Raw genomic sequence first — 19,870 nt, 5'->3', positions numbered from 1 at the left:
ACGAGCCTCGACTTAGTATGCAAAAAAAAATTGTTACATAGGTAAAAATAACAAAAATTTCTTCCAGATAAACCAACCTACAAACCCACAAACAAGATATACCCACCTACTCGCACTCCAGATAAACCAACCGACCCACATTCCAGATAAACCAACCTACCTGCATTCCACATAAACCAACCTACCTGCATTCCACATAAACCAACGTACCTGCATTGCAGATAAACCAACCGACCCACATTCCAGATAAACCAACCGACCCACATTCCAGATAAACCAACCTACCTGCATTCCACATAAACCAACGTACCTGCATTGCAGATAAACAAACTTATCTGCACTCCAGATGAACCAATCCTTCTGCTTTCCAGATAAACCAACATACCCGCACTCCAGATACACCAACCTTCCGACATTCCAGATAAACCAACCTACCCGCACTCCAGATAAACCAACTCTCCCCCTCTTGTCTCCCACTCCCTTTATCCATTATATGTTATATGCGTTAACTGTTACACGAGCCTTGACTTAGTATGCAAAAAAAAATTGTTACATCGGTAAAAATAACAAAATTCATTCCAGATAAACCAAACTCCAAACCCACAAACCAGATATACCGACCTACTCGCACTCCGGATAAACCAACCTACCCACATTCCAGATAAAACAACCTACCTGCATTCCAGATAAACCAACGTACCTGCATTGCAGATAAACAAACTTATCCGCACTCCAGATAAACCAACCTTCCTGCATTCCAGATAAACTAATCTCCCCGCACTCCAGCTAAACCAACCTACCCGCACTCCAGATAAACCAACCTACCCGCACTCCAGATAAACCAACCTACCCACATTCCAGATAAACCAACCCACCTGCTTTCCAGATAAACGAATCTACCCACACTCCAGATAATCCAACCTACCCGCACTCCAGATAAACCAACCTACCCACATTCCAGATAAACCAACCTTCCTGCATTCCAGATAAACTAATCTACCCGCACTCCAGATAAACCAACCTACCCGCACTCCAGATAAACCAACCTACCCGCACTCCAGATAAACCAACCTACCTGCTTTCCAGACAAACCAACCTACCGACATTCCAGATAAACTCGCACTCTGGATAAACCAACCTACCCGCATTCCAGATAAACCAACCAACCTGCATTCCAGATAAACCAACGTACCTGCATTGCAGAGAAACAAACTTATCCGCACTCCATACAAACCAACCTACCGACATTCCAGATAAACCCGCACTCCAGATAAACCAACCTACCGACATTCCAGCTAAACCCACACTCTGGATAAACCAACCTACCTGCATTCCAGATAAACCAACCTATCCACATACCAGATACACCAACCTACCGACATTCCAGATAAACCAACCTATTCAAATACCAGATATACCGACCTACACGCCCTCCGGATAAACCAACCTACTTGCATTCCAGATAAACCAACCCACCTGCACTCCAAATAACCCAACTGAACCGCACTCCAGAGAAACCAACTGACATACCCGCACCCTAGAGAAACCAACCGACATACCCACAACCTAGATACACCAACCGACGTATCCACACTCCAACAACCGACATACCCGCACTCCAAACAACCGACATACCCACACTCCAAACAACCGACATACCCGCACTCCAAACAACCGACATACCCGCACTCCAAACAACCAACATACCCGCACTCCAAACAACAGACATACCCACACTCCAAACAACCGAAATACCCGCACTCCAAACAACCGACATACCCGCACTCCAAACAACCGACTTGCCCACACTCCAACCAACCGACGAACCCGCACTGCAACCTCCATTTGGTACATTGAAGCACTCCCAAACATCCCTCTCCATCCCTATGTTTAAGCCCATCATTCTGCCCATCAACTCCATTTATGAACACAATTTGATGCCCATTCTGATATGACCCAGCCATTCATAACATGGTTCCATTTAAATGTCCAAGTCGGGATAAACAAGGGCATTGTCCACACAAGTCAGGATAAACATGGGCATTGTCCACACAAGTCAGGATAAACATGGGCATTGTCCACACAAGTCAGGATAAACATGGACATTGTGCACACAAGTCGGGATAAACATGGGCATTGTCCACACAAGTCAGGATAAACATGGGCATTGTGCACACAAGTCGGGATAAACATGGGCATTGTGCACACAAGTCGGGATAAACATGGGCATTTCCCATACAAGTCGGGATAAACATGGGCATTGCCCATACAAGTCGGGATAAACATGGGCATTGCCCACACAAGTCGGGATAAACATGGGCATTGCCCACACAAGTCGGGATAAACATGGGCATTGTCCACACAAGTCGGGATAAACATGGGCATTGCCCACACAAGTCGGGATAAACATGGGCATTGCCCACACAAGTCAGGATAAACATGGGCATTGTCCACACAAGTCAGGATAAACATGGGCATTGTGCACATAAGTCAGGATAAACATGGGCATTGTGCACACGTCGGGATAAACATGGGCATTGTGCACACATGTCGGGATAAACATGGGCATTGTGCACACATGTCGGGATAAACATGGGCATTGTGCACACATGTCGGGATAAACATGGGCATTGTGCACACATGTCGGGATAAACATGGACATTGTGCACACATGTCGGGATAAACATGGACATTGTACACACAAGTCGGGATAAACATGGGCATTGTGCACACAAGTCAGGATAAACATGGGCATTGTGCACACAAGTCGGGATAAACATGGGCATTGTACACACGTCGGGATAAACATGGGCATTGTACACACGTCGGGATAAACATGGGCATTGTGCACACAAGTCGTTATAAACATGGGCATTGTCCACACAAGTCGGGATAAACATGGGCATTGCCCACACAAGTCGGGATAAACATGGGCATTGCCCACACAAGTCAGGATAAACATGGGCATTGTCCACACATGTCGGGATAAACATGGACATTGTGCACACATGTCGGGATAAACATGGACATTGTACACACAAGTCGGGATAAACATGGGCATTGTGCACACAAGTCAGGATAAACATGGGCATTGTGCACACAAGTCGGGATAAACATGGGCATTGTACACACGTCGGGATAAACATGGGCATTGTACACACGTCGGGATAAACATGGGCATTGTGCACACAAGTCGTTATAAACATGGGCATTGTCCACACAAGTCGGGATAAACATGGGCATTGCCCACACAAGTCGGGATAAACATGGGCATTGCCCACACAAGTCAGGATAAACATGGGCATTGTCCACACAAGTCAGGATAAACATGGGCATTGTGCACATAAGTCAGGATAAACATGGGCATTGTGCACACGTCGGGATAAACATGGGCATTGTGCACACATGTCGGGATAAACATGGGCATTGTGCACACATGTCGGGATAAACATGGGCATTGTGCACACATGTCGGGATAAACATGGGCATTGTGCACACATGTCGGGATAAACATGGACATTGTGCACACATGTCGGGATAAACATGGACATTGTACACACAAGTCGGGATAAACATGGGCATTGTGCACACAAGTCAGGATAAACATGGGCATTGTGCACACAAGTCGGGATAAACATGGGCATTGTACACACGTCGGGATAAACATGGGCATTGTACACACGTCGGGATAAACATGGGCATTGTGCACACAAGTCGTTATAAACATGGGCATTGTGCACACAAGTCGTTATAAACATGGGCATTGTGCACACATGTCGGGATAAACATGGGCATTGTGCACACAAGTCGGGATAAACATGGACATTGTGCACACATGTCGGGATAAACATGGGCATTGTGCACACATGTCGGGATAAACATGGGCATTGTGCACACGTCGGGATAAACATGGGCATTGTCCACACAAGTCAGGATAAACATGGGCATTGTGCACACAAGTCAGGATAAACATGGGCATTGTGCACACAAGTCATGATAAACATTGGCATTGTGCACACAAGTCGGGATAAACGTGGGCATTGTGCACACAAGTCGGGATAAACATGGGCATTGTGCACACAAGTCGTTATAAACATGAGCATTGTGCACACAAGTCGGGATAAACATGGGCATTGTGCACACAAGTCGGGATAAACGTGGGCATTGTGCACACAAGTCGGGATAAACATGGGCATTGTGCACACAAGTCGGGATAAAAATGGGCATTGTGCACACAAGTCGGGATAAACATGGGCATTGTGCACACAAGTCAGGATAAACATGGGCATTGCCCACACAAGTCGGGATAAACATGGGCATTGTGCACACAAGTCGGGATAAACATGGGCATTGTGCACACACGTCGGGATAAACATGGGCATTGTGCACACACGTCGGGATAAACATGGGCATTGTGCACACAAGTCGGGATAAACATGGGCATTGTGCACACAAGTCGGGATAAACATGGGCATTGTGCACACAAGTCGGGATAAACATGGGCATTGTGCACACACGTCGGGATAAACATGGGCATTGTGCACACAAGTCGGGATAAACATGGGCATTGTGCACACATGTAGGGATAAACATGGGCATTGTGCACACACGTCGTTATAAGCATGGGCATTGTGCACACATGTAGGGATAAACATGGGCATTGTGCACACAAGTCGTTATAAACATGGGCATTCTGCACACAAGTCGGGATAAACATGGACATTGTGCCCACAAGTCGGGATAAACATGGGCATTGTGCACACAAGTCGGGATAAACGTGGGCATTGTGCACACACGTCGGGATAAACATGGGCATTGTGCACACATGTCGGGATAAACATGGGCATTGTGCACACAAGTCGTTATAAACATGGGCATTGTGCACACAAGTCGGGATAAACGTGGGCATTGTGCACACAAGTCGGGATAAACGTGGGCATTGTGCACACAAGTCGGGATAAACGTGGGCATTGTGCACACAAGTCGGGATAAACGTGGGCATTGTGCACACAAGTCGGGATAAACATGGCCATTGTGAACACAAGTAGGGATAAACATGGGCATTGTGCACACAAGTCGGGATAAACGTGGGCATTGTGCACACATGTCGGGATAAACATGGGCATTGTGCACACAAGTCGGGATAAACATGGGCATTGTGCACACAAGTCGGGATAAACGTGGGCATTGTGCACACAAGTCGGGATAAACATGGCCATTGTGAACACAAGTAGGGATAAACATGGGCATTGTGCACACAAGTCGGGATAAACGTGGGCATTGTGCACACAAGTCGGGATAAACATGGGCATTGTGCACACATGTCGGGATAAACACGGGCACATCGTAAGGGTAACCAAGTTCATCTAAACAAAGGTTATTCGAAGCAAATCTCGACTTGATGTTTTTATTTTATAATTTGCAATAATAAGCATAGTTAATTTTCTGATAAGATAATTAATATCCTTAAAGATGTTCATGATATGCGACTTGAATTATTGATAAATAACGAGATGAAGAACAAGAAGTTCTCAAAAAGAATGGTTGACACAATGTGTACAGATAAATCAACGATCAGGTACAGTACAAACGCCGAGACAGAGGTGTTGTCGGGGGCCTGGGGGGAGATGGATGCGTCGATTTCCCCTTTCAACAACTATCCGAGACCGTACGCCTCAGATGCGGCCTACTCGCGCCGGTGTCGATTCCGCGGATTTGAAGGAAACAAGCGAATTTTGTACCTCAGTCCGTCTGCAGCTCGGAAAGGCATGGACAGAACGGTCGATATTATAACGATCACAAGGACCTCGAATGAAAAATGTCAAATCGACAACAATGAGCTTCACGCCTTCAGAAGCGACAAAACGAGACGATTTAAAGGTTCGGAAAAATGGCGCCAAAATCGACAATGAAACGATGCGGTTTGTAAATAATGTTAAAAACTTGTATTATGTGAATCTGTTCGGTGCTGCTCGTTAAATGGGTCAAAGAAAGATGCTTTTAATATCCTCAACATTATGAGAAAAATAAAAACAATCGCGTCTCCCCGACGGGGAATCGAACCCCGGTCTCCCGCGTGACAGGCGGGGATACTGACCACTATACTATCGAGGATTACGCTGGATACTTATTGTACTAAAGGTCTTTTAAAGGCTTTTCTGCTGTGACTAATAATCCCTGCTGTTGGGAGCAAGGACCGGTAAAAACACTTGTACAACAACTTGAACTGGGCCACGTGGTGTGTGTGCAATTTATTTTATTACGCTCAAACACAAAACAAACAAGTACACATACATTCAAAGTACACCGCCCCATGCCAAATAATTAAATATCCTACGGCGCCCGGCAATACCGCAGTGCAGCTCATAGAAGCTGCATTGGGACTTGGGAGGGAGAGGTGTACACTAATTGATTGATTAATTGTATAATTAAAATCAATAAAAGATTATCACAAAATATTTTCTTAATCAATTGGCTAATCGCATAACTAAACCACTAGTGCTTCATCCGAAGATGTATCTTTTAGAAATGTAATTAAATAAGTCATAAATATAAAATTAAATAATTAATTGATTAATCAATAAGTAATTCATCGATTAATCAATAAATAATGAATCGATTAAATGATTAATCAATTAATCAAAAATATCCTTGATAGCCACATCACTTGGTCACTGTCATGTCCAAATATTAGCTTCTGAGCTCAAAAGGTGCCTGGGATATTGGCCAAATGAGAAAGAAGATAAATAAATGATTAATAATGAAAATAAATAAATAATAATCATAAAAAAATTAAATTATTAATCAATTTGGTCAGAGAACACATAAACTACCACTATTTCATCAGAATCTGTAACTTAAAAAAAAAAAATTTTTTTGTCATTAATCGAATAATTAAATAATTAATCGATTAATTGATTAATTAATAAATCAAAAATATCCTTTGCAGCCAAATCACCTGGTCATTGGCATGTCCAAATATCAGCTTCCTAACTCAAAAGGTGCCTGAGTTAATAATGGTCAGAAGATAAATGAAATTTAATTAATTAAATAAGTACTTAATTAAACGCTAATAATTAAATAACTCCTCAATTAATTGATTATTCAAAAAACAAAAAATACCGTATTTGACAAAGGACTTGCTCACTACTGTGCCGAAATTTCAGCTTCCTAGCTCAAAGGATGGCTGAGATATCGTCCGGACAACCAAGAAAGAAAACAAACAAGTACACATACATTCAAAGTACACCGCCCCCATGCCAAATAATGAAATATCCTACAGCGCGGCATTGCCGGGGCGCCCGGCAATACCGCAGTGCACCTCATAGAGGCTGCATTGGGAGGAAGAGGTGTTCGCTAATTGATTGATTAATTGTATAATTAAAATCGATAAAAGATTATCACAAAATATTTTCTTAATCAATTGGCTAATAGCATAACTAAACCAGTAGTGCTTCATCCGAAGACCTATCTTTTAGAAATTTTATTAAATGTCATTAATAAAAAATTAAATAATTAATTGATTAATCAATAAATAATTAATCAATTAATCAATAAATAATTAAGCAATTAAATGATTAATCAATAAATCAAAAATATCCTTGATAGCCACATCACTTGGTCACTCATGTCCAAATATTAGCTTCCCAGCTCAAAAGGTGCCTGAGATATTGGCCAAATGAGAAAGAAAATAAATAAATGATTAATAATGAAAATAAATAAATAATAATCATAAAAAAATTAAATTATTAATCAATTTGGTCAGAGAACACATAAACTACCACTATTTCATCAGAATCTGTAACTTAAAAAAAAAAAATTCTTGTCATTAATCGAATAATTAAATAATTAATCGATTAATTGATTAATTAATAAATCAAAAATAGCATTTGCAGCCAAATCACCTGGTCATTGGCATGTCCAAATATCAGCTTCCTAACTCAAAAGGTGCCTGAGTTAATGGTACGAAGAGAAAGGAAATTTAATTAATTAAATAAGTACTTCATTAAACGCTAATAATTAAATAACTCCTCAATTAATTGATTAATCAAAAAACAAAAAATACCGTTTTTGACAAAGGACTTGCTCACTATTGTGCCGAAATTTCAGCTTCTTAGCTTGAAGGATGGCTGAGATATCGCCCGGACAACCAAGAAAACAAACAAACAAACAAACAAACAAGAAACCAGAGTGAAAACTGAGTACTCTCTTTCAGCGTGCGTCACTGCCGAGCCCCCTTTGGTGCCCGGCAATGACGATTTGCAATGCCTGGAGATGGCATAGGAAAGGAGCGGTGTACAACAAGTACACATACATTCAAAGTACACCGCCCCATGCCAAATAATTAAATATGCTGCAGCGCGGCATTGCCGGGGCGCCTCCGGCGCCCGGCAATACCGCAGTGCAGCTCATTGAGGCTGCATTGGGAGGGAGAGGTGTACACTAATTGATTGATTAATTGTATAATTAAAATCAATAAAAGATTATCACAAAATATTTTCATAATCAATTGGCTAATCGCATAACTAAACCAGTAGTGCTTCATCCGAAGATGTATCTTTTAGAAATTTAATTAAATAAGTCATTTATAAAAAATTAAATAATTAATTGATTACTCAATAAATAATTAATCGATTAATCAATAAATACTTAATAGATGAAATGATTAATCAATAAATCAAAAATATCCTTGATAGCCACATCACTTGGTCACTCATGTCCAAATATTAGCTTCCCAGCTCAAAAGGTGCCTGAGATATTGGCCAAATGAGAAAGAAAATAAATAAATGATTAATAATGAAAATAAATAAATAATAATCATAAAAAAATTAAATTATTAATCAATTTGGTCAGAGAACACATAAACTACCACTATTTCATCAGAATCTGTAACTTAAAAAAAAAAAATTTTTTTGTCATTAATCGAATAATTAAATAATTAATCGATTAATTGATTAATTAATAAATCAAAAATATCCTTTGCAGCCAAATCACCTGGTCATTGGCATGTCCAAATATCAGCTTCCTAACTCAAAAGGTGCCTGAGTTAATAATGGTCAGAAGATAAATGAAATTTAATTAATTAAATAAGTACTTAATTAAACGCTAATAATTAAATAACTCCTCAATTAATTGATTATTCAAAAAACAAAAAATACCGTATTTGACAAAGGACTTGCTCACTACTGTGCCGAAATTTCAGCTTCCTAGCTCAAAGGATGGCTGAGATATCGTCCGGACAACCAAGAAAGAAAACAAACAAACAAGAAAACAAACAAGTACACATACATTCAAAGTACACCGCCCCATGCCAAATAATTAAATATGCTGCAGCGCGGCATTGCCGGGGCGCCTCCGGCGCCCGGCAATACCGCAGTGCAGCTCATTGAGGCTGCATTGGGAGGGAGAGGTGTACACTAATTGATTGATTAATTGTATAATTAAAATCAATAAAAGATTATCACAAAATATTTTCTTAATCAATTGGCTAATAGCATACCTAAAGCACTAGTGCTTCATCCGAAGATGTATCTTTTAGAAATTTAATTAAATAAGTCATTTATAAAAAATTAAATAATTAATTGATTACTCAATAAATAATTAATCGATTAATCAATAAATACTTAATAGATGAAATGATTAATCAATAAATCAAAAATATCCTTGATAGCCACATCACTTGGTCACTCATGTCCAAATATTAGCTTCCCAGCTCAAAAGGTGCCTGAGATATTGGCCAAATGAGAAAGAAAATAAATAAATGATTAATAATGAAAATAAATAAATAATAATCATAAAAAAATTAAATTATTAATCAATTTGGTCAGAGAACACATAAACTACCACTATTTCATCAGAATCTGTAACTTAAAAAAAAAAATTTTTTTTGTCATTAATCGAATAATTAAATAATTAATCGATTAATTGATTAATTAATAAATCAAAAATATCCTTTGCAGCCAAATCACCTGGTCATTGGCATGTCCAAATATCAGCTTCCTAACTCAAAAGGTGCCTGAGTTAATAATGGTCAGAAGAGAAATGAAATTTAATTAATTAAATAAGTACTTAATTAAACGCTAATAATTAAATAACTCCTCAATTAATTGATTATTCAAAAAACAAAAAATACCGTATTTGACAAAGGACTTGCTCACTACTGTGCCGAAATTTCAGCTTCCTAGCTCAAAGGATGGCTGAGATATCGTCCGGACAACCAAGAAAGAAAACAAACAAACAAGAAACCAAGAAAACAAACAAACAAGTACACATACATTCAAAGTACACCGCCCCATGCCAAATAATTAAATATGCTGCAGCGCGGCATTGCCGGGGCGCCTCCGGCGCCCGGCAATACCGCAGTGCAGCTCATTGAGGCTGCATTGGGAGGGAGAGGTGTACACTAATTGATTGATTAATTGTATAATTAAAATCAATAAAAGATTATCACAAAATATTTTCATAATCAATTGGCTAATCGCATAACTAAACCAGTAGTGCTTCATCCGAAGATGTATCTTTTAGAAATTTAATTAAATAAGTCATTTATAAAAAATTAAATAATTAATTGATTACTCAATAAATAATTAATCGATTAATCAATAAATACTTAATAGATGAAATGATTAATCAATAAATCAAAAATATCCTTGATAGCCACATCACTTGGTCACTCATGTCCAAATATTAGCTTCCCAGCTCAAAAGGTGCCTGAGATATTGGCCAAATGAGAAAGAAAATAAATAAATGATTAATAATGAAAATAAATAAATAATAATCATAAAAAAATTAAATTATTAATCAATTTGGTCAGAGAACACATAAACTACCACTATTTCATCAGAATCTGTAACTTAAAAAAAAAAAATTTTTTGTCATTAATCGAATAATTAAATAATTAATCGATTAATTGATTAATTAATAAATCAAAAATATCCTTTGCAGCCAAATCACCTGGTCATTGGCATGTCCAAATATCAGCTTCCTAACTCAAAAGGTGCCTGAGTTAATAATGGTCAGAAGATAAATGAAATTTAATTAATTAAATAAGTACTTAATTAAACGCTAATAATTAAATAACTCCTCAATTAATTGATTATTCAAAAAACAAAAAATACCGTATTTGACAAAGGACTTGCTCACTACTGTGCCGAAATTTCAGCTTCCTAGCTCAAAGGATGGCTGAGATATCGTCCGGACAACCAAGAAAACAAACAAACAAGAAACCAGAGTGAAAACTGAGTACTCTCTTTCAGCGTGCGTCACTGCCGAGCCCCCTTTGGTGCCCGGCAATGACGATTTGCAATGCCTGGAGATGGCATAGGAAAGGAGCGGTGTACAACAAGAAACCAGAGTGAAAACTGAGTACTCTCTTTCAGCGTGCGTCACTGCCGAGCCCCCTTCGGTGCCCAGCAATGACGATTTGCAATGCCTGGAGATGGCATAGGAAAGGAGCGGTGTACAACAAACAAGAAACCAGAGTGAAAACTGAGTACTCTCTTTCAGCGTGCGTCACTGCCGAGCCCCCTTTGGTGCCCGGCAATGACGATTTGCAATGCCTGGAGATGGCATAGGAAAGGAGCGGTGTACAACAAACAACCAGAGTGAAAACTGAGTACTCTCTTTCAGCGTGCGTCACTGCCGAGCCCCCTTTGGTGCCCGGCAATGACGATTTGCAATGCCTGGAGATGGCATAGGAAAGGAGCGGTGTACAACAAACAAACAACCAAGAAAACAAACAACCAGAGTGAAAACTGAGTACTCCCTTTCAGCGTGCGTCACTGCCGAGCCCCCTTCGGTGCCCAGCAATGACGATTTGCAATGCCTGGAGATGGCATAGGAAAGGAGCGGTGTGCAACAGCACTGTTGATGGCTGGATCCATTGATACCCCGTGCTCCATTATATATAGGTGCAGTGAGAGTAACGTAACTGTTAAAGCAACCCTGTTCAAATATTTTCGTACAAATGGCTAACACTTTATATATTACATACGCATGCGGCAAGTGTGGCAGAATCTGTACATCGCCCCGCCCCTAGCACTCAACACCCCGCCCCGTACCGTTCATGGCCCCGCCCCCGACCACTCATCGCCCCGCCCCTACCTCTTAGTCCACTCAATACCTCCGATACCAGGAGTATTCACCGATACCGATACCGATAATCCGATAGAGGCTATGTTTTCACCCCTGTCTGTCTGTGTCCGTTTCTCTGTCCGTTTGTGAACACAATATCTCAAAAAGTTATGGACGGATTCGGACGAAATTTGGCAGAGATGTGGCGTATGTGACAAGGACGAAATTATTAGATTTTGGTGAAGATCCTGATTCGGATCCGGCTGCTAGAATTTTTAAAGTGATTCTTCACCATTGATAGATAGGGTCAAAACGATACATAGCAGGATATCTCCAAAAGTTGTGGACGGATTTGGACGAAACTTGGTGGACCGGTTGGGTGTGTGACAAGGACAAATAGATTCGATTTTGGTGAATATCTGAATATGGCCTCGGATATGAGAGTTATTTAATTTTTAAGTGGTTCTTCGCCATTGAGAGATCAGGCCAAAAACGACACATAGCAGTGTATCTCAAAAAGTTAAGGATGGATCTGGACGAAACTTGTTGGACAGGTTGTGCGTGTGACAAGAAAGATTCGATTGAATTTTGGTGAAGATCCGGATCCGGATGCAGCTTGTATAATTTTTTAAGTGATTCTTCACCATTGAGTGATATGACCAACCAGGTGGAGGTATGCTCCCTACCGAGTGCCGTTCTAGTTTATCTTTGCCCTCACCTTTCTCTAAAACCTTCCCCCTCCCCTCACTCCTCCCATCTCCACTTACCCCTTTCTCTCCATTCCCAACCTGTTTCTCTTTGTAATATATTTCCCCTTGGGTACGTAATCTATACATGGCACAATGAATCCAGTTTTCTCATTTTCTTTCTAAGACGTTCAAGGGTGATGGAGGAGCTTGCACATGCAGGACAATTGTCTCGTCTGGTTTTGATTCCTGAGGCTGATGATAGGTGTCACCTGTTGACAGGTGACAGGAGTTGACACGATTACAAACTTAATTGGTGCTTAATTGATATCAAGGAGAGCTGATACATCAGCAGGTGAGTACTGTACTGCAGGTGCTAGGACGAATGGTAAACTGGGAGTCACATCTGCCAGGTTTACCTGGTGAACAAGATCCTTTTATCAATCCATCCACTGGACAGTCTTCCCCAATCGACCTCACCTTTGTCTCCTCGTCTGTAGTGACGAGGAGCAAATGGAGAATTCACAACGACAGTTTGTCTAACAATAACTTCCCTATGATCAACAACAACAAACACAACAACATGCATTTTAAAGGCCATTTTCCCTGCTAGAGCGGGGGTTAGCCTTGCAGTCCCCATGACAATCTTCTCCATTTTGCCCTATTTTCTGCATCTCTCCTTGTTAACCCCCTTGCCTGCATTTCTTCTTCCACCATCTTTAGCCAAGTCCCTCTCGGTCTTCCCCGTCCTCTACTTCCTTCTACATTCATTTCCATCACTCTTCTCAACCAGTCACTTTCATCCTTCCTCAACACATGACCAAACCATCTCAACCTGTTCCTCTTCACAGGATCAATCACAGGCTCTATTCCCATCATCTTTCGCAATTCATCATTTGTCTTCCTCTCTCTCAACGATACTCCGCACATCCATCGAACCATTCGCATTTCCACCATTTCCAACCTTCGTTGCTGCTCTACGTTCATTACCCATGACTTGCTCCCATAAATCACAACACTTCTCACACATGCAGCATCCACCTTTCCTTTCAGCTTCAACGACACTCCCCTCATCATCAGCACGCCACTCAGTTCCCGAAACTTCTTCCATGCACATCTCACTCTTGCAACCGTTGCCGAGTCTGATCCACCTTCTCCATTCAGCATGTCTCCGAGGTAACAAAATGTTTTCACACCTTCCAGCTTCACGCCGTCTCCAAGATCCAACTCAACATTTCCTCCATCTGCAGCTCCCTCTGTGCACGCCTTACATTTGAATGTAGCTGCCACACTGGTTAATGACCCTCTCAGACCACTATATTTTTGATGAACCCACTTAGCGCACATTGTACACTGAATGGAGTTCACTCCGACACCCTTCCTGCACACAGCACATGGCCACTTCCCAGTTCTTTCCACCTCACCACATGCTTTACCGCTTGCCATCACCTTCGTCTTTCCGATATTCACCTTCAGACCTTTTGTCTCCATACATTCCTTCCACTTGTTCATCTTTTCCTTCAGTCCATCCATGCTTTCTGCAATCAACACCAGATCATCTGCAAACAACAACTCCCATGGGAAACCCTCCTTTACGTTCCGAGCCAGCACCTCCATCACAGCTACAAATAGTAGTGGACTTAGTACCGACCCCTGATGCACTCCCACCTTCACCTCAAACTCACCACTGTTCCCGTCCTTCGTCCTTACAGCTGTGCACGCTCTTTTGTACATTGCCATCACTACTCTGATCAACCATTCCTCCACTCCTAACTTCCTCAATGCCCATGTCAATACTTTGCGTGGAACCCGATCGAATGCTTTCTCCAGATCAACAAACCGAAGAAACAACTTCTTCCTCTTCTCCTAACAACTTCCCTATGATCACAATCCTCAAATTGGAAAGATACCTAGATGATTTAGACAGTTTTCCCTCTTGCTCTTGGAATCTTTCCAAGGCCAACTGGGATAGCTTTTTTCGCCACTGCTCCGAGCAAGTGAGGGAAGACCTTTGTAATGAAAATATTGACAACTTTCCAGTAATATTGTCAAAACTAGAACGGCACTCGGTGGAGAGCATACCTCCGCCAGGCTCAGCAGTTTACGTTTTGTATCCCATTGATTTGACGGATCTGGATCCAGACCCGAAACAAAATCTAAACGGCTTGTTCTTGTTGCCTATGAGCAAAAGCTGCCACATCAATGTCTCCCAAGCAAGTTATTCTGAAGTCGAAGAACAATGCTCCAGGTCCCAACCATGTAACCTACTCATTGTTCAAGCATCGGGTGTTGGGAGTACTCGTTGAACTATTTGACAAGGTCTGATCTTTAGGAAAAATTCCCTGTGACTGTAAACACTCCATTGCCATCCACATTAGTCCTAAAGTCGGGAAAAATCCCTCAAGACCGATTGCTCTCATTTCTGTTCGTAAAATAATGGAGAAGATGGTTAATTAATGTCTTTGAGGGTCTTTTGGGTTTCTGGGATATTTTGGGTCTTTTGAGTCTTCAGGGTCTTTTGGGTCCTCTGGGTCTTGAAGGGTCTTTGAGGTCTTTTGTATGTTTGGGATTTTTATGTCTTTTGAGTGTTCATGTCTTTTGGGTCTACAGGGTCAATTGGGTGCTCTGGGTCTTTAAGGGTCTTTGAGGTAGGTCTTTTAGGTCTTTGGGGTCTTTTGGGTATGTTGGGTGTCCGGGGTCTTTTGGGTCTTCTGGTTATTTTGGGCCTTCCGGGGCTTTTAGGTCTTTAAGTGTCTACGGGGTCTTTTGGGTCTTCGTGGTCTTTCGGGGTCTCGGTTGGCTTAATGTTATTGGAGGACTTATAGGATCTTCAAAGGTTTAAGGGGTCTCATCAGTCTAAAGGGTCCAAAGGTATGTTACAACAGTACGTAATTAATAGACGTACGTAATTAATAGACAGGATGCAACTGACTTTCAAACAGTACGTAATTAATAGACATATTGTCACTGCTTCACGCATGGCTTCAGAACGGACCGTGTTTTTCGCTTTTATATATACCACTGTATAGTGTATACCATCTGTACGGAGTATGGGGGATACAGGGAGGGGGTTCCATTAGCAAGCGGCTTGCTAACGGAACGCCCTCACTTATGTAGAGCAAAATGGCCGCCGTAGTCGAATTAAAAAATATTGATGGTTATTACATCAATTATTCTGTCAGAGGACGATATTGAATCATGCAGTTCATACCTTTATGGTTATTTCCACTTTTCATCCTAAATCTTTCAAAGCTACAAACTTGCAAAACCCTTCCATCCCGATACCCAAAATGCTGCAGTGGAAGGTCCATAGATTAGCTTGGTGGGGAATTCCCCCTTCTGCCTATCCATTTATTTATCTTTATTTTACTCTTCATATAGACTTCTCTATAGCCACTGATAACACAATCAATTCGTTTGGGAAAGTTGTTGTGACAAGAGCATCAAGTAAAAATGAAAACGACAGCCAGGGCAGAATTTGCTTTTAGTACAAGATAACATTGCTTACATCGGAAACCGCCATGTTGTTAAGCGGTACGGAGACGGAGCACTCCGTTCCGTTGGAGTGCTTGCTTGAGCGCTATGAATCAAGTAGGTCCTTTGCCAACAGAACACGCCCCATAAATATGTCGCCTTTTCCACTGTGCGAGAGACATGGGGATCAGTTGGTTCGGTCTACCGGATGTAGTATTCCCGTAGAATCATCTCAATCATTTTTTTTTTAATTCGTTAAAGAAAACGGGCAAATTATATAAAGGCTGCCGGAACTTATCGGCTTCTACCGAACATGTTTATGTGCGTGGCAGATAGAGCCTTATGACTGAAAACGCCATTGTAACTACTGCGAAGAAGAAGAACCAGCTCTGAGGAAGATGAAGCTGGCTATAAAGAAGAAGAGGAAGCGACACCAGACCAGCACCACGCACGCACGCAGGACAGGAAGGCGGTTAGGCGGGGAAAGATGGCGGAGTGGGACCCGGGGCGGCTCTGTATGGTGATCGGCTTCTTTGCACTTGTCACTTACAGCGATCTCTACCTCCGGGTTGATGGTTCACAACAGAACATAGCTGAGCCTGCAGTGAGGCAGATGAAGAGCAAGATGTACAGCGGTCCCGAGCTTTTATTCCAATACTGGTGAGAACGAGGCCTGTTTATGTTTGTGATTACAACCGCTGTCTGAGGTAGTTTTATTTAAATACTGTTGTCTTTACTGTTATATTTTCCGCCTTTTTGATACCTGACCTGTCCTGTGCGAGTACCGCGTTAAATTTTCATTTTATTCATTCCTCCTCCCACTCTCTCATTACGGTATCATTTTAATTGTAATTTGTATTTCTGGCCTTGAGGGAATCCCTTGATTTAAGCCTGAGATTTCGAATTCACCCGACGTTAACTGCTCCACTTTTTCATCCTTGTAGCATCTCATGAGGGTACAGGAGGGTGTTCGAGGAGTACTCGCAAGCACTACGTGAGCGCTACCCGGACATCCGTATCGAGGGCTCGAACTACCCCCCGCCCCCTCTTTACAGGTGTGTGCACACAATTCAAAAACAAAACAAAACTATTTCTAGGTCTCCACCGAAGCTTACTGACCACCTCTTTTGGTGCTGCTGAGTTGCTCATGTCATGTTTGCGATATAGGAAGCAGAAGGGAGAGCACAAGCACACTGGCATCAGCAAGAAGGTTGGGTTGGGGTTTGGGCGAAGCTCTCCTGAAGCTCGTGTCTTTGAGTAACTTTGAAGTATAAAAATTAAAAAAAAGGTAGAAGGCGGTGTCTAAAAGATCGAGGTAAACTAGTAAACTAGTATTGATACAATCTGTGGTGGCAGGTTACCAAATATAATTTTGCAATTTTAGTGAAAGTGTACCTGCATTGATAGGGGATGGATCAGAATGTAGGTGAATGGAGCCCCCCATCTTTGTGAATTCCTAGTATTTCAACGAAGAAAACGAATTAAAATCCCATGTTCTAGCTACTTGTTTCAGCTGGAACACTGATTTGCATTCCACACAATAACAAGAGAACTGCTTGCTTTGTACTCATGATAGGCTATGTTATAATATATAACATCATAGGCAAGTAAATTCCTGGAGAGAAATCTGTGTATATTTGTTAATGTAGTATATGAAAATTGTGAACAAGTGAATGTAAGATAATGAACTATCATGAACAGACTGACGTCATCAAGAACATGTGCAATTATCAGCTTTGCTCGTACAAGACATTTTATCTCCAGGAGTTTGGTTTAATCCTCACACATACATACATACATACATACATACATACATACATCTATACACACACGTACACATACACACACTTTTAAGCCTGGCATTGGCTTAGCGGTTAGGGTGCCGGCTTGGGATCCTAAGGTCCTGGGTTCGAATCCCGGTCGATTGCTGAATTAACGCCAGGGGGGTTGACTCAGCCTGCCATCCTTCCGAGGTCGGCAAATTGAGTACCAGCTTGCTGGGATGAATGATCACGGTGTGTACCCCGATTCAGAATAGGCACACTGTATCCCTGCGCATCGTAAGAGCGTGACCAAGGGTTGGCGTCAGGAAGGGCATCCGGCCATAAAAACATTGCCTCAAACAGGGAACCATGATTGTCATGGGGCCCGCAAGGCTAACCCCCGCTCTAGCGGGGGAAATGGCCTTAAAACGATCATTCATTCATTCATATATACACACATATACACATACATACACAGTACATACATACACGCACACATACAACAACGCATTTAAGGCCATTTTCCCTGCTTGAGCGGGGGTTCGCCTTGCGGGCCCCATGCCGATCTTCTTCATTTTGCCCTATTTTCTACATCTCCCCTTGATACACACATACACACGTATATATACACACACACAATCACACATATACATATACACACACACATATACATATGAATGAATGATCGTTTTAAGGCCATTTTCCCCGCTAGAGCGGGGGTTAGCCTTGCGGGCCCCATGACAATCATGGTTCCCTGTTTGAGGCAATGTTTTTATGGCCGGATGCCCTTCCTGACGCCAACCCTTGGTCGCCTCTTACGATGCGCAGGGATACGGTTTACCTATTCTAAACCGGGGTACACACCGGGATACATATACACTTATTTACACATATTTACACACACATATTTACATATTTACACACATATTTACAGATATTTACACATACATATACACACACATATATATTGTTACGGATTCGTCACTTCCGTTGTTGTGGTTTTCAGCCCCCTTGAAACATTTCTGGTTCTATGTAGTATTATTATTATTGTTTGAGGGAGATAGCCATTATTATTATTGTCACAAGGTAAAAATGTTAATGTCAAATGAAACAGGAAACCGGATCGGGAACCGGAAGAAGAGGGAGAAAGAGGGGGGAGCGAGTCGAGTCGGACAAGAAAGCTGAGTTGCTCTGAGTTCTGAAGCGAACGTTGGCGAGCCAGAGTCACTAGCGAACTTTTGGGTTTCCGGGAGAGGAATTCCTACGACGGAGTTGTCATCGCTGTGACCGGTCAACCTGCATGTCAGGTTTTGCGATCGACTCGGGAGAGAATCACCGCCGTGCCGTGCGCCACGAGACCGGGTCGTTGGCCATTTTGACTCGCGCAGTATTTGTGCTTCGCTCGCGGTTTCGTTTCTTTTCGACAATTCTCACCGCATTCAGACGTCGATCTGGGGCGTGTGTGACGCGGATTTTTGAAGGCTAATTCGTCCATACCCGAGGGTGTGATGTCTCGGTCGCCTGTAGGGCACCGTTGGATTTCCCAGTCGCCTTGAGGGTGCCTTTGTACAGCTTCGGCTGTGTGACTGCCCTGGCCATCCGCACGGGATTCTGGTCGTTTGGACATCGTTCTAGCGATCACTGGAGCGAATCAACTTCGTCTTGGAGCCGGGAATAAGAGACATTGGGGAAGGTTCTTGTTACACTCACTTGGAGCACAGTGAGTTATATATTGCAAAACTGATGGTACCCACGTCAAAACCCACGTCAAAACCCACGGTGCAACCCACGTCAAAATCATAGGACATATTGGTTGTACTTTTGAATACTATTGTTGTACCGTTATTCTTGTGTGATCTCAATACAATATTTGTA

General features: G+C 41.9%; 2 protein-coding genes and 1 non-coding gene across 4 annotated transcripts in view; 1 reads left to right on the top strand and 2 right to left on the bottom strand.

The window, feature by feature from the left end:
* Positions 1-5,915, bottom strand: part of TMTC4 (transmembrane O-mannosyltransferase targeting cadherins 4) — a 166,102-nt gene extending 160,187 nt beyond the window's left edge. Inside the window, exon 1 of one of the 2 annotated variants that reach the window (XM_068128585.2) lies at positions 5,742-5,915. The gene's annotated coding sequence lies outside the window, so the exon portion shown is untranslated. The remainder of the gene's footprint in view (positions 1-5,741) is intronic. The other variant, XM_068128586.2, reaches the window with a different exon arrangement.
* The window catches only part of SELENOT (selenoprotein T), a 93,547-nt gene that overhangs the window by 53,161 nt on the left and 20,516 nt on the right, over positions 1-19,870 (top strand). Inside the window, exons 3-4 of the mRNA XM_068128582.2 lie at positions 16,565-16,892; positions 17,177-17,287. Of these exons, the coding sequence (XP_067984683.1) occupies positions 16,720-16,892; positions 17,177-17,287 (284 nt within the window). The 5' untranslated portion in view covers positions 16,565-16,719. The remainder of the gene's footprint in view (positions 1-16,564; positions 16,893-17,176; positions 17,288-19,870) is intronic.
* On the bottom strand, positions 6,043-6,114 carry TRNAD-GUC (transfer RNA aspartic acid (anticodon GUC)). Its single transcript has one exon. It is a non-coding gene; the product is annotated as a tRNA-Asp (tRNA).

This window comes from Myxine glutinosa, chromosome 9 (assembly GCF_964187855.1).
Source record: "Myxine glutinosa chromosome 9, kmMyxGlut1.1, whole genome shotgun sequence".
NCBI lineage: Eukaryota > Metazoa > Chordata > Myxini > Myxiniformes > Myxinidae > Myxine > Myxine glutinosa.
Note: the sequence above shows the minus strand (reverse complement) of the source record. Positions and strands in the feature narration are given on the sequence as shown.